The sequence below is a fragment of the Chanodichthys erythropterus genome, chromosome 24, assembly GCF_024489055.1.
Source record: "Chanodichthys erythropterus isolate Z2021 chromosome 24, ASM2448905v1, whole genome shotgun sequence".
Classification (NCBI taxonomy): domain Eukaryota; kingdom Metazoa; phylum Chordata; class Actinopteri; order Cypriniformes; family Xenocyprididae; genus Chanodichthys; species Chanodichthys erythropterus.
This window is the reverse complement of record NC_090244.1, coordinates 28,068,142-28,083,234: the sequence shown is the minus strand read 5'-3', so window position 1 is coordinate 28,083,234 and position 15,093 is coordinate 28,068,142. Positions and strand designations below refer to the sequence as shown.

The 15,093-nt window shown below is 40.4% G+C and overlaps 2 protein-coding genes across 4 annotated transcripts in view; one reads left to right on the top strand and one right to left on the bottom strand.

The window, feature by feature from the left end:
• Window positions 1–687: 687 nt before the first annotated feature.
• The window catches only part of glg1a (golgi glycoprotein 1a), a 48,712-nt gene continuing 34,306 nt past the window's right edge, over window positions 688–15,093 (bottom strand). Inside the window, exon 28 of one of the 3 annotated variants that reach the window (XM_067379142.1) lies at window positions 688–805. In XM_067379142.1, coding sequence (XP_067235243.1) covers window positions 715–805 — 91 coding nt within the window. In that variant the 3' untranslated portion in view covers window positions 688–714. Of the gene's footprint in view, window positions 806–13,353; window positions 13,995–15,093 lie in introns of those variants that run through there. The other 2 variants (XM_067379145.1, XM_067379143.1) reach the window with 2 other exon arrangements.
• si:dkey-234i14.3 (fibulin-7-like) lies at window positions 812–6,468 on the top strand. Its single transcript, XM_067379147.1, has 3 exons — window positions 812–2,325; window positions 3,911–4,046; window positions 5,012–6,468. The coding sequence occupies exons 1-3, from the start codon at window positions 2,175–2,177 to the stop codon at window positions 5,370–5,372; spliced, it is 648 nt and encodes a 215-aa protein (XP_067235248.1). The 5' UTR covers window positions 812–2,174; the 3' UTR covers window positions 5,373–6,468.

Genomic DNA, 15,093 nt, shown 5'->3' with positions numbered 1-15,093 from the left:
ATGTAAAAAAAACATATAACTGGTATCTAAAAGATTGAAAGATTGAAAAGTCCTTGACTAGAGTTATATAAGTTGAACAAATGTTCAGTGTAAATCGTTTGTGAACCTCTTGGGTAATTTGTTGCATTCAATTTAATGTAACAATTTATGGCTCATTCATGAGATTTAAGCTAAACAATTTTGCATAAATTCTTAGAAAACCCTCTTGCATAAAGAGTTGCATTCAAATAAACATACAAAGTATGCTTAATTTATGAAGCACCAGCTGAGCAAAATAGTGTAAATTCTTTGTAAAATGTTTTTCAAAAACCATCACATTGAATTCAACAATTAAAGCCTCATTTATAAAACATGAGCAGAAAAAATTCTTGTAATTCCTTCATAAAACCTTTGGCAGTAATTGCAGTGTAACAATGTACACATCATTCATGAAAGAATTTCTAAATTAATCAGAAAATCTTTTTCAAAAATGTTTGCATTCAGTTATACAGATATACTCAGATATACAACAGTATGACACGCTGAACGGACTGTTCTTCCATCAGGACCTTGCTGTCACACTAGATGTGGTGTCTGCCCTGACTGAAGTCTTAAAGGTCAAAGGTCATTGTATAAGCATGTAATGTTTTGTGTCCTCTCAGTTGTAGACACTACTGTAAACAATGATGCATCTGCTGCTATATCAGCATCTCCCTCATCCTCTCATGACCCTGCCTATGTGAGGCCGTCCCGCTGCATTGAGTTTCTGGGCTCCAGCCACTGTACCTGTGAGCCGGGGTTCAGCATCTCCAGCCACAGCAGCACACTGTGCACAGGTGAGACACACACACACACACACACATATGAAGAACACCCTTTAGAATTTCATGGATTTACATATCAGAACATAATAAAAATCATCTGGTCTTTAGCAGGTCTTAAATTTAAGTAAATACAAACTCCGACATGACATATCACACCGTGTCATTGTTTATTTAACAAAAATAAAGCCAAAATTGAACAGCCATTGGTGACAAACTAAGGACACCATAAGATTCAGTTGTTTGTAGAGCCACTTTTAGCAGCAACAACTTCAAGAAATCATTTTCTGTCTCAATCTATGAGTCTCTCACATCTTTCTGGAATAATTTTGGCCCGTTCTTCTTTACACCATTGCTTCAGTTCATTGAGGTTTGTAGGTACTTATGGGAAGATTGGTGTCTGTTTTGAATGTCTTCCTCTTAAGAATAATCTTCCTCACTGTTTGGAAATGGCTTTGTAACCCTTCCCAGCATTGTGTTAACACACAACTGAAGTCTCCAGACCAGCAAACTGACAAATCTTCTGCTTTTATAGAGGTGATCACACTTGCTGATTGATTAATCAAAGACATTTGATTAACAGTGCCTGACTGATACTTACACTCTTCATTCATAAGGAAACAATAAAGGTGTCCTTAGTTTGTCACCCATTGACCATTTTGGCCTAGTTTTTGTTAAATAAACAATGATATGGTGTGATATGTCATGTGTTGTTGTTCATCTGAGGTTGTATCTGCGAAAGCATCAAAACAAATTGTAAAATAGGCGGTATATTTATAACTGAGTCACATATTTGAGGTCAAAATAACTACATTCTCGCCTAAAAAACTCTTAAAACTACATTCCATGAGTATTTTGTAAAAAAAAAAGATATGGTGGATTTGCTTGACCGTCAGAACAGTCGCCCCAAGCGGAGTGATACAAACGGTCCAGTGCTAATACTGAGGGAATATCACATGGCTCAGCCAATCAGATTCGAGAACCAGAAAGAACTGTTGTATAAACACAAGATAATTGGATTAACATATTAGAGGATTACTGACTTTAAAAATGTGTGTGTGTGTAATAATGAAATCAGCTAGTTCCAGTAATTCATCAGTGTTGTTACCGACTCTCATTGCCAGTGATAAAAGAGCATGTCAGCCATTGGTCAATTAAATGTATTTTTAAAATGCTAAATTATTCAGTGTGATCATGTATGAAATGAGACAGAACAGAATTTAATTAATATAGCATGGTAGGTTTGATGTATGATTAATGAGTTTAATTTTTGAAGAGTTTTCAGATGCGAATGCCACAGCAGTTGTATTATGACAGCTCAGAGATTTCAGCTATGTCTCACCTAAAGCAGCGCTGTGATTGTGTGTTGTACGTATGTGTTTTTCAGACATTGACGAATGCGAGCTCTTCCGCCTAACTCATCCTGGCCGTCTTTGTTTGCACACCTGTGTGAATACAGCTGGAAGTTTCCATTGCCAGTGTCCCGCCGGTTACAGTCTGGGCCGAGATAGCAGGAGCTGCCATGGTCTGTTCAATATCAAACCTGCATTATCATCTGCTGCTTTGTAAAAGTTCTTTAAAATCGTCTTAATCATATGACAGAGGGTCTGATTCATAATCTAGTGAGCTGCCTTTCTCTGTGCTGCTCACATAGGCAGCATCCTAAATGCAACATTCCTCATTAGACATTGAATGATTAACGTCGCTCTACATAAATATCAGTTCCACACGCCACATAAATATCACTTTTCTCTTGAAGCACAGGGGACTCACAACAGTAGGCAAAAATCCCATTCACTGAGGTAACAAAAATAATGTACATACCAAATTCCCTGTGGAGAACTACATTACCCATAATCCTGGGGAGATATTCACCAATCAGAGAAGACGTTTCCATGGAAGTTCAAAAATCATGGCAAAATAAGTCGTTAGTTTCCCTACACTTGCAAACTACTTATTTAATTGTGTATATATAAGAATCTTTATGGATAAAATGAGTAAAATTCTTCTTTATTTTGAATGTGTAAAAATTAATGTGTAAAATTCACCCCCCAAAAAAACTATACTATAAGATGAATCACTTTACAAACATTTCGATGCAGAAAAAAAAAAGTAAAAATAATCAAAGACTAACAATCAACTAAATATGCAGACAAAATATGAAACTACTGCATTTTTATGCAACTTTATTAGTATAAAATAATTTTGATTTTGATTTTTTTAAATGTAGATATACAAAAGTATATAAGTAGTTTGCAAATTTAGGAAGACTAACAACTTATTTTGCCATGATTTATCTCTGATTAGTGAATCTCTCCAGGATTATGGGTAATGTAGTTCTCCACAGGGAATTTGGCATACAAAGTGGACTTAAACCAAAGTCCCTCACTCGGCGGCCATCTTTGAAACTCTCGAGCATCCAAGTGCAGCTCCTATCTCTTTGAATGGGGAAACATCAAATTCTTCAAAGTTGTTTGCCAAGCTTTTGATTAAATTTCATATTTGAAATCATCAATGAAATCTGACAACAATTGTCTCATCTTTTTTTTCCGAATTGCTTGAATCATGACAAAAAACCTGTATTTTAGGATCAAGCTAACGCTCATGCACAGACCTAAATGCGTGACTCTTGTGCCTCATTTCAGAGGCACGCATCTGACTGTTTCTGTAGAAACCGGAACTTCTAATGGCCCCCGGAGCGATGCAATGACTTTACCAATCGGCGATTGGCTCTTATTTAGAAGGCGGGACTTATTCCGCCATATTGCGTGTTGCACTTTCTCCCATTCAAAACAATACAAGTAACGTGTCTTGTGTTATTCTATAGTCTTTGCTTAAACACAGCAAATGAGATCCTTACAAGGCATTCTGGGAATACATGTTGCCTTAGGTTTTGCCCAAAAGAAGGTGAACGTCATCTTGATACTGTGCCTTAAAATGCTGTCTTGGTAGAAAGCTCACTAGGATTTAGAACAAAGCTAGACTGTCCAAGATATGAGTCAACTAACTTTAAAAAAAAAAAAAAAGGAAAAAAGTGAATCTTTATTTACATAGTAGACAAAAGGAAATAACCTTTAAAAATAGTTGTTTTTATCATGTGCTTTCTGTAGACATTGACGAGTGTGCGAGGGAGACCCATAACTGCAGCAGCGAGCAGGTGTGTGTGAATACATTCGGAGGTCATCGCTGTGAGCAGGTGGACTGTCCTCACTTCCGCAACGCCACCTACATCAAAACTTCACCGCTGTAAGTTACAGCATCAGCACTGTCGTTTGCGTTAGCACTGATCTCAGAGGTTGCTGTTTTCAAGAGCAGTCAGTAGGATCCTATGCCAGAGCAAGTCTGAAAAAAATTACAGAAGTCACCAAAACAACAACAAAAAATGTTATATCAAACAATTAATTCACAGGATGTATAAAGAGGTGCTCTAAGCGATGTCGCGCGTTTTTAGGCCAAAACATTTTTTTGTCACATACAACAAACATTTCCTCACTATCCGCTAGCTGCCTGTCCCCTGAACACACTGTAGAAAAACGCGGTCCCTGTAGTCGCCACAAGCTCCGAAAACGGCAATAAAAACAAACTGGTGCAGCCTGGACCACGAATCATAATAAACACGCTCCAGCCAATAACCAACAAGAATGATTTTAAATGCGCGTTCATGAGTGTTTCAGGAAGCACGGAGGGGAGGAGGAGGAGGAGGAGGAGGAGGAGGAGGGAGGGTCTAGCTAGCCTCTTTTTTGTTTGACAACACTTTGAACATCAACAGGAAGTTACTCCACCCAGGATCACTTAGAGCACCTTTATATGCAATGGTTTATCACTTGTTTCTGCTGCTTCTTCACCTGTTTTGATCCAGATTCTGTATTCTGATTCTGAAGGTGCGTAATAGCGCCCCTTACCGTATAACAGTGAAAACACAGATTGCTGAAAAATTGTCAATGATGGCAGTAGCGTTGTTTCACAAATGACATAAAATTTTGTCAATGGCATGGAAAGAATTAAACTAGTTCAAAAGAGTACAAAGTGTTTTATCAACGCTGGTGTCTATTGTCGTCATTCCGATTTATCTTCCACTTCTTTTTTGCTCCAAAGCTACATTTTTGATTTACTGCCCTGTGCAGATCAACTCTCTTTATTTTCAAGACATAATTTCAGGTTAAAGTTTGGTCTGGCTATCCACTGCCCTCTCTGGTTTCTCTTCCACCCAGGCGTTGTGACCGTAACCCTTGCGTCCAAGGAGATGGTGTCTGTCTGCAGGCCCCGGTCTCCATTAACTTCCACTTCATGTCGGTGGTTTCCAATATGTCAGCGCCCACTGTTCTCTTCCGTTTGTCGGCGGCCCGAGTCCTGGGTGATGCACTGCGCTTTGGCCTGCTGGGGAAGCGGGGACTGCAGCATTTCAGTGTCCAGCGCGCAAGCAGACAGACCGGACAGCTGGTGCTGATGAACCCTGTCCAGGGCCCAGCCACGCTAGACGTCGACATTGAGATGAGTGAAATGGAAAGAAAGGTGCTGCTGGGGCGATATGTTACGAAAGTCACTGTCTTCGTGTCACCATACAGCTTTTGAGACGCAGAGGGCGGACTGACGGTGATGTGAAATCATTCACAGGCCAGATACTGGGGACTATCCCTGCCGAGGAGAGATAGAGGAGCTATTATACTGTTCCTGAGGTGACAATTTGTGAGGACAAAAGAAAACTCACAAATGTTCGGAGTAATTTAAGTCCTCAGAAAAAGGGAAAAATCCTTCCATTTGGACCAAAGTATTTATGCAGTGCTGAAGTTAATTAAGAGCATGACATGCAATTTTGAAATGTGGAAAAAATCCGTAAAATAAGGAATTTAAGGACATGGGAAATAAGGAAGTCAAATACAATAAAATAAAAGGATAAATATATTAAAATGTAACTTTAAAGTTGGTTTTATGAAAAACATTTTCAAGAAAAGCACATCTTGTTGTAACATCAAGTAAAAAAAAAAAAAATGCAGTTATCTTTATACTATGAATGTGTTTATTTTTAAAAACATTTTAAGGCAAAACTTTTTTTAATTATGTAATTTAGTACGTTTTTGGAGAGTTGCACCACATGACATTGAAACAAACTGCTTCACTACATATTTTTACAAAATAAAAATGTCTTCTTAAGGTCATTTCTTCAAATATTTCAGTCTTTTAATGAGCCTTTAATGATCTCCACCTTGACATTTTTACATTAAAGGGTTAGTTCATCTAAAATGAAAATTCTGTCATTTATTACTCACCCTCTTGTCATTCCAAACCCATAAGATTTTCGTTCATCTTCGGAGCACAAATTAGTCAGAGCTTTCTGTCTCTCCATAGACAGCTAACCACTTTGATGCTTCAAAAAGTTCATAAAGCAATCATAAAACTAGACCATATGAACTGAGTGGTTTAGTCCGAACTTTAAGAGACTCAGACAATTTATATAAACAGATTTAATTTAGTTTTCATTCACATATAAACATTGATAAGTGAACATAAACAGAAGCTCAAGAACCTACTTGACGCACAAAAGCAAACTCTTTTACAGAAGCTCAGTGCAACGTCCTCGTTGGTTCTTGCCGGAGCTCAAACGTGCTGCGTAACACGAGAATGAACCTCGTTGGTCCTTGCTGAAGCTCAAACGTGCTGCGTAACGAGAATGAACCTCATTGGTTCTTGCTGAAGCTCAAACGTGCTGCGTAACGAGAATGAACCTCATTGGTTCTTGCTGAAGCTCAAACGTGCTGCGTAACACACGAGAATGAACCTCGTTGGTTCTTGCTGAAGCTCAAACGTGCTGCGTAACACGAGAATGAACCTCATTGGTTCTTGCTGAAGCTCAAACGTGCTGCGTAACACGAGAATGAACCTCATTGGTACTTGCTGAAGCTCAAACGTGCTGCGTAACACGAGAATGAACCTCGTTGGTTCTTGCTGAAGCTCAAACGTGCTGCGTAACGAGAATGAACCTCATTGGTTCTTGCTGAAGCTCAAACGTGCTGCGTAACACACGAGAATGAACCTCAGTGGTTCTTGCTGAAGCTCAAACGTGCTGCGTAACATGAGAATGAACCTCAATGGTTCTTGCTGAAGCTCAAACGTGCTGCGTAACACACGAGAATGAACCTCAGTGGTTCTTGCTGAAGCTCAAACGTGCTGCGTAACATGAGAATGAACCTCATTGGTTCTTGCTGAAGCTCAAACGTGCTGCGTAACGAGAATGAACCTCATTGGTTCTTGCTGAAGCTCAAACGTGCTGCGTAACACACGAGAATGAACCTCATTGGTTCTTGCTGAAGCTCAAACGTGCTGCGTAACATGAGAATGAACCTCAATGGTTCTTGCTGAAGCTAAAACGTGCTGCGTAACATGAGAATGAACCTCAATGGTTCTTGCTGAAGCTCAAACGTGCTGCGTAACACACAAGAATGAACCTCATTGGTTCTTGCAGAAGCTCAAACATGCTGCGTAACACGAGAATGAACCTCATTGGTTCTTGCAGAAGCTCAAACGTGCTGCGTAACACACGAGAATGAACCTCATTGGTTCTTGCTGAAGCTCAAACGTGCTGCGTAACATGAGAATGAACCTCAATGGTTCTTGCTGAAGCTAAAACGTGCTGCGTAACATGAGAATGAACCTCAATGGTTCTTGCTGAAGCTCAAACGTGCTGCGTAACACACAAGAATGAACCTCATTGGTTCTTGCAGAAGCTCAAACATGCTGCGTAACACGAGAATGAACCTCATTGGTTCTTGCAGAAGCTCAAACATGCTGCGTAACACACGAGAATGAACCTCATTGGTTCTTGCAGAAGCTCAAACATGCTGCATAACACGAGAATGAACCTCATTGGTTCTTGCTGAAGCTCAAACGTGCTGCGTAACGAGAATGAACCTCATTGGTTCTTGCTGAAGCTCAAACGTGCTGCGTAACACACGAGAATTAACCTCATTGGTTCTTGCTGAAGCTCAAACGTGCTGCGTAACACACGAGAATGAACCTCATTGGTTCTTGCTGAAGCTCAAACGTGCTGCGTAACACGAGAATGAACCTCATTGGTTCTTGCTGAAGCTCAAACGTGCTGCGTAACGAGAATGAACCTCAATGGTTCTTGCTGAAGCTCAAACGTGCTGCGTAACACAAGAATGAACCTCATTGGTTCTTGCAGAAGCTCAAACATGCTGCGTAACACGAGAATGAACCTCATTGGTTCTTGCAGAAGCTCAAACGTGCTGCGTAACACACGAGAATGAACCTCATTGGTTCTTGCTGAAGCTCAAACGTGCTGCGTAACACGAGAATGAACCTCATTGGTTCTTGCTGAAGCTCAAACGTGCTGCGTAACGAGAATGAACCTCAATGGTTCTTGCTGAAGCTCAAACGTGCTGCATAACACGAGAATGAACCTCAATGGTTCTTGCTGAAGCTCAAACGTGCTGCGTAACATGAGAATGAACCTCATTGGTTCTTGCTGAAGCTCAAACGTGCTGCGTAACACACAAGAATGAACCTCATTGGTTCTTGCTGAAGCTAAAACGTGCTGCGTAACACGAGAATGAACCTCAATGGTTCTTGCTGAAGCTCAAACGTGCTGCATAACACGAGAATGAACCTCAATGGTTCTTGCTGAAGCTCAAACGTGCTGCATAACACGAGAATGAACCTCAATGGTTCTTGCTGAAGCTCAAACGTGCTGCATAACACGAGAATGAACCTCAATGGTTCTTGCTGAAGCTCAAACGTGCTGCGTAACATGAGAATGAACCTCATTGGTTCTTGCTGAAGCTCAAACGTGCTGCTTAACACACAAGAATGAACCTCAATGGTTCTTGCTGAAGCTCAAACGTGCTGCGTAACATGAGAATGAACCTCATTGGTTCTTGCTGAAGCTCAAACGTGCTGCGTAACACACAAGAATGAACCTCATTGGTTCTTGCTGAAGCTCAAACGTGCTGCGTAACACACGAGAATGAACCTCATTGGTTCTTGCTGAAGCTCAAACGTGCTGCGTAACACACGAGAATGAACCTCATTGGTTCTTGCTGAAGCTCAAACGTGCTGCGTAACACACAAGAATGAACCTCACTGGTTCTTGCTGAAGCTCAAACGTGCTGCGTAACACACGAGAATGAACCTCATTGGTTCTTGCTGAAGCTCAAACGTGCTGCGTAACACACGAGAATGAACCTCATTGGTTCTTGCTGAAGCTCAAACGTGCTGCGTAACACGAGAATGAACCTCAATGGTTCTTGCTGAAGCTAAAACGTGCTGCGTAACACGAGAATGAACCTCATTGGTTCTTGCTGAAGCTCAAACGTGCTGCGTAACACGAGAATGAACCTCATTGGTTCTTGCTGAAGCTAAAACGTGCTGCGTAACACACAAGAATGAACCTCATTGGTTCTTGCAGAAGCTCAAACATGCTGCGTAACACGAGAATGAACCTCATTGGTTCTTGCAGAAGCTCAAACGTGCTGCGTAACACACAAGAATGAACCTCATTGGTTCTTGCTGAAGCTCAAACGTGCTGCGTAACACACGAGAATGAACCTCATTGGTTCTTGCTGAAGCTCAAACGTGCTGCGTAACACACGAGAATGAACCTCATTGGTTCTTGCTGAAGCTCAAACGTGCTGCGTAACACACGAGAATGAACCTCATTGGTTCTTGCTGAAGCTCAAACGTGCTGCGTAACACGAGAATGAACCTCAATGGTTCTTGCTGAAGCTAAAACGTGCTGCGTAACACGAGAATGAACCTCATTGGTTCTTGCTGAAGCTAAAACGTGCTGCGTAACACACAAGAATGAACCTCATTGGTTCTTGCAGAAGCTCAAACATGCTGCGTAACACACGAGAATGAACCTCATTGGTTCTTGCAGAAGCTCAAACATGCTGCGTAACACGAGAATGAACCTCATTGGTTCTTGCAGAAGCTCAAACGTGCTGCGTAACACACGAGAATGAACCTCATTGGTTCTTGCTGAAGCTCAAACGTGCTGCGTAACACGAGAATGAACCTCATTGGTTCTTGCTGAAGCTAAAACGTGCTGCGTAACACACAAGAATGAACCTCATTGGTTCTTGCAGAAGCTCAAACATGCTGCGTAACACGAGAATGAACCTCATTGGTTCTTGCAGAAGCTCAAACGTGCTGCGTAACACACAAGAATGAACCTCATTGGTTCTTGCTGAAGCTCAAACGTGCTGCGTAACACACGAGAATGAACCTCATTGGTTCTTGCTGAAGCTCAAACGTGCTGCGTAACACACGAGAATGAACCTCATTGGTTCTTGCTGAAGCTCAAACGTGCTGCGTAACACACGAGAATGAACCTCATTGGTTCTTGCTGAAGCTCAAACGTGCTGCGTAACACGAGAATGAACCTCAATGGTTCTTGCTGAAGCTAAAACGTGCTGCGTAACACGAGAATGAACCTCATTGGTTCTTGCTGAAGCTAAAACGTGCTGCGTAACACACTAGAATGAACATCATTGGTTCTTGCAGAAGCTCAAACATGCTGCGTAACACACGAGAATGAACCTCATTGGTTCTTGCAGAAGCTCAAACATGCTGCGTAACACACGAGAATGAACCTCATTGGTTCTTGCTGAAGCTCAAACATGCTGCGTAACACACGAGAATGAACCTCATTGGTTCTTGCAGAAGCTCAAACATGCTGCGCAACACGAGAATGAACCTCATTGGTTCTTGCAGAAGCTCAAACGTGCTGCGTAACACACGAGAATGAACCTCATTGGTTCTTGCTGAAGCTCAAACATGCTGCGTAACACACGAGAATGAACCTCATTGGTTCTTGCAGAAGCTCAAACATGCTGCGCAACACGAGAATGAACCTCATTGGTTCTTGCAGAAGCTCAAACGTGCTGCGTAACACACGAGAATGAACCTCATTGGTTCTTGCAGAAGCTCAAACGTGCTGCATAACACACGAGAATGAACCTCTTTGGTTCTTGCTGAAGCTCAAACGTGCTGCGTAACACAAGAATGAACCTCATTGGTTCTTGCAGAAGCTCAAACATGCTGCGTAACACGAGAATGAACCTCAATGGTTCTTGCTGAAGCTCAAACGTGCTGCGTAACACACAAGAATGAACCTCATTGGTTCTTGCTGAAGCTCAAACATGCTGCGTAACACACGAGAATGAACCTCAATGGTTCTTGCTGAAGCTCAAACGTGCTGCGTAACAAGAATGAACCTCAATGGTTCTTGCTGAAGTTCAAACATGCTGCGTAACACAAGAATGAACCTCATTGGTTCTTGCTGAAGTTCAAACATGCTGCGTAACACAAGAATGAACCTCAATGGTTCTTGCTGAAGTTCAAACATGCTGCGTAACACACAAGAATGAACCTCATTGGTTCTTGCAGAAGCTCAAACATGCTGCGTAACACACGAGAATGAACCTCAATGGTTCTTGCAGAAGCTCAAACGTGCTGCGTAACACAAGAATGAACCTCATTGGTTCTTGCAGAAGCTCAAACATGCTGCGTAACACACGAGAATGAACCTCATTGGTTCTTGCTGAAGCTCAAACGTGCTGCGTAACACGAGAATGAACCTCATTGGTTCTTGCTGAAGCTCAAACGTGCTGCGTAACACACAAGAATGAACCTCATTGGTTCTTGCTGAAGCTCAAACGTGCTGCGTAACACGAGAATGAACCTCATTGGTTCTTGTTGAAGCTCAAACGTGCTGCGTAACACGAGAATGAACCTAATTGGTTCTTGCTGAAGCTCAAACGTGCTGCGTAACACAAGAATGAACCTCACTGGTTCTTGATGAAGCTCAAACATGCTGCGTAACACACGAGAATGAACCTCATTGGTTCTTGCTGAAGCTCAAACGTGCTGCGTAACACACGAGAATGAACCTCATTGGTTCTTGCAGAAGCTCAAACGTGCTGCGTAACACACGAGAATGAACCTCATTGGTTCTTGCAGAAGCTCAAACGTGCTGCGTAACACAAGAATGAACCTCACTGGTTCTTGATGAAGCTCAAACATGCTGCGTAACACACGACAATGAACCTCATTGGTTCTTGCTGAAGCTCAAACGTGCTGCGTAACACGAGAATGAACCTAATTGGTTCTTGCTGAAGCTCAAACGTGCTGCGTAACACAAGAATGAACCTCATTGGTTCTTGCACATCAAGCGAACATCCTTGAGCTTCAGTTTACCATACCTGATGTTTGCGTGATGACCATTTATATGTGAATAAAAGTCTGTTCATCATATAAATAGGCCGCCTCTCTTCAGAAAATTTGGACTAAACCACTCAATTCATATGGATTCGTTTTCTGATGTCTTTATGAACTTTTTGAAGCATCAAAGAAGTATTTGTGAGACTGTCAATGGAGGGACAGAAATCTCTGATGTCTCATTTCTGGGTGGACTAACCCTTTAAGCCATTCATTCAATTTCAATTCAGAAACTTCTTCACAGAGAATTTAAAGTGGAATAAATTCATAGATCCATAAAAAGTGGCATGTCATTGACTCTTCTAAAGAGAGAACCAGAAAAAAATGTTTCAAAAGCAGTTTCCTTTGAAAGAATAAATAAGATTAATCCCCCCCCCCACAAGTACTCATTTTTATCTCGTCACCACAGAGCAGATGTGGCTCCGCTGAAGTACCAACACAAAAGTGAAATGTTTGTCGTACAAAGTCGAGGTTCAGAAACAGGCTGAAGGGAATGTCGCACCTCAGTGTCGTTTGGCCACACGAGACGACCCAGCCACGGTCTCGACACTCCTGACCTTTACTGTGTGAGGAGGAGGATATATAAAGACACTCGCACACAGACCACAAAGACGCCAACACCCAAATAAAGATTCCCACTTGTTATTTTCAAGTTTAAACAGGACAAAATACAGCAGATACAAACCATCAGATCAATTTTATTAACAACGGTCCAATTCGACTTGTACAGAACAAACCAAGAAAAATGCCAAAAGAAAAGAGTAGTTATTGTGTTATATCTGTATCGTACACAGCTTGATCAGATTCCAGGAGAAATAGTTTTCATAATAAATTTGCGCACGTAAAGTAAATACAAAAACAGTTCGTCATTTTTCATTTGATAATTTCTATGTCATATATCAGCTTGACAGACAGGAAGCAGTGGTTGTGAATGACGGCGGTGAGCAGATGAAACACTCACACATTTTCCAGTGATAGTTTAACTCGTTCAAAAATAATGTGAAAACACGCCAAGAAAAAAAAAAAAAAAAAAAAAATGCACCCAGCCGTCGACACAGCCATATACTGTTTTAAGAAAATCACCTTATAATTGATACAAACTACTTGCAGGTTGTGTTCTCAAAGGAATATTAAATTTTGATTGGCTTGGTCAGATACTTTCTCAAATCTATTATATATATATATATATATATATATATATATATATATATATATATATATATATATATATATATATATATATATATATATATATATATATATATATATATATATATATATATATATATATATATATATATATATATATATAAGTATCTGACCAAGCCAATCAAAATTAAGCAAAAATGATTATCGATTAGATGCTCCAAAAATTGCTTAGCTTGTTTTAGGGTGAAATATGAACTAGACACGCATTTAAAAATTAAATATAACGAAGTCCAAATGGACAATGGTTTAAATGAAATATCATACAACTAATACACAAACACCACAGTTTAAGTAATTTGTATCAATATCTACCAATTAAAAACAGATTGTTGAAAGAGATGATTTACAGACGGAGAAGATGAAGGACCTTGTTTCTTTGCTGCAAGTGTATTAAAACAACTACTGTGAGGGAAGAGCTGTACTGGTTCATCACTTTGAATGAAAGCATAAAGGATTTGGCTGAAATCAATCTTTGCAGGAAACCCAGATCACAGTCATGAACTGAAGCATTTATAAGCAGGAATATGAAAAGCACACGAAGCTAAAAAGCCATGAAGCGCATCAGCTTTTGATTTAAAGATCTTTCCCAATGTGGATACATTCAATGTGCGGCCAAAAACGGATACAGAAGCATATTAATCACAAGCCATTTGATCTGGTTTGAATAAAAGCGGCTATTTTTGTTAGTGAATGGGTATGTATCCTTTCCTGTTCTTGCTTATAGGAGCAACCCATGGCTGATCAAGGCTTCTGCAAAGAAAAGAAGAAATGCCAAAGTTAAGGCAGAGTTTGTGAGACCCACAATCCTCTATTAAAATCATACAGCTATTTACAGTACGGACAGTACAGCATTATGACATGGATTCAGATTATTAAAGCACAGCTTGAATGCACAAACACTATAACCAAAGTCCACTTTAATGTCATTTTGTACAAAAGCATACAAATATAACAATAATACAAAATCCAAATTAATTTAAAAGGCAGAGATGCACAGGGACTGTAAGATTACAGCTCTGTTATGCTTTAATTAGTATAATGTCACTCCAGAGAGTGAAATTTAGTGTCAATGGAGTAAAAATATGGGGGTTTATGCATTAAAGCCTTCAGTGATTCAGAGTAAAGAATTTAGAAGCTACGAATCTAGTCGAGTAGCAAGTTAGTCGACAATAACTGGTGGAAAAACTCAACAAAAATCAATGGCTGCGAATGGAAAAACGATAAAGATAAAGCTGAAACTGTGGCAATTATGGACAGCTCTGAGCTTAAAATGTTGTTTTCAAGCCACAGAGGAGATGGACCGACTGTCAAGAGAGCTTATTTCAAAAAACGTGTACAAAACAAAGAGCTTAAAACCAACAATTCCCCTAAAACCGGCCTAGACGTGTCTGGAATCCCAATGACATACGAGCAAGGCATTGAGAGAAGATGTAATAAAATGACATCTACAATGTGGGTGAATGGTCAAAACGTGACTTCGATCGACAGAACACTCTCTGTATGGATGTGTTTCAGAATGGCACAATGAAAACACGAATCAAGCTCAGACGAGGCGATCGTACCACAGCCATCATGAACAGCCTGACGTCTTAATGCGGCCAGTATAAACACGTAGTGCAGAATCAACCGTCGCCCTCAGATTTGCCATATTGCCATTTGGATGTTTCTCATCCATTTTCTACACTCAGGACTGTAAATCTTGTGGCTCAGTTTAGACCAGTTCTCTGGTGTGAACACTTCATGACGCAGAAACCCTCCCCTACTGAAATAAACCAACCGAAAGACAAAATAAGCAAATATTTATAGCCCCTGCTGCAAAGAAAGATGGGTAAAAAGAATGTTCTCAGTG

Bases quoted from the DNA above. Each gene is read 5' to 3' on its own strand.
- si:dkey-234i14.3 (XM_067379147.1), top strand. From the start codon at position 2,175: ATGTGTTTTTCAGACATTGACGAATGCGAGCTCTTCCGCCTAACTCAT. The intron at 2,326-3,910 runs GTCTGTTCAATA...TGCTTTCTGTAG, and splicing joins AGATAGCAGGAGCTGCCATG to ACATTGACGAGTGTGCGAGG. The intron at 4,047-5,011 runs GTAAGTTACAGC...TCTTCCACCCAG, and splicing joins TACATCAAAACTTCACCGCT to GCGTTGTGACCGTAACCCTT.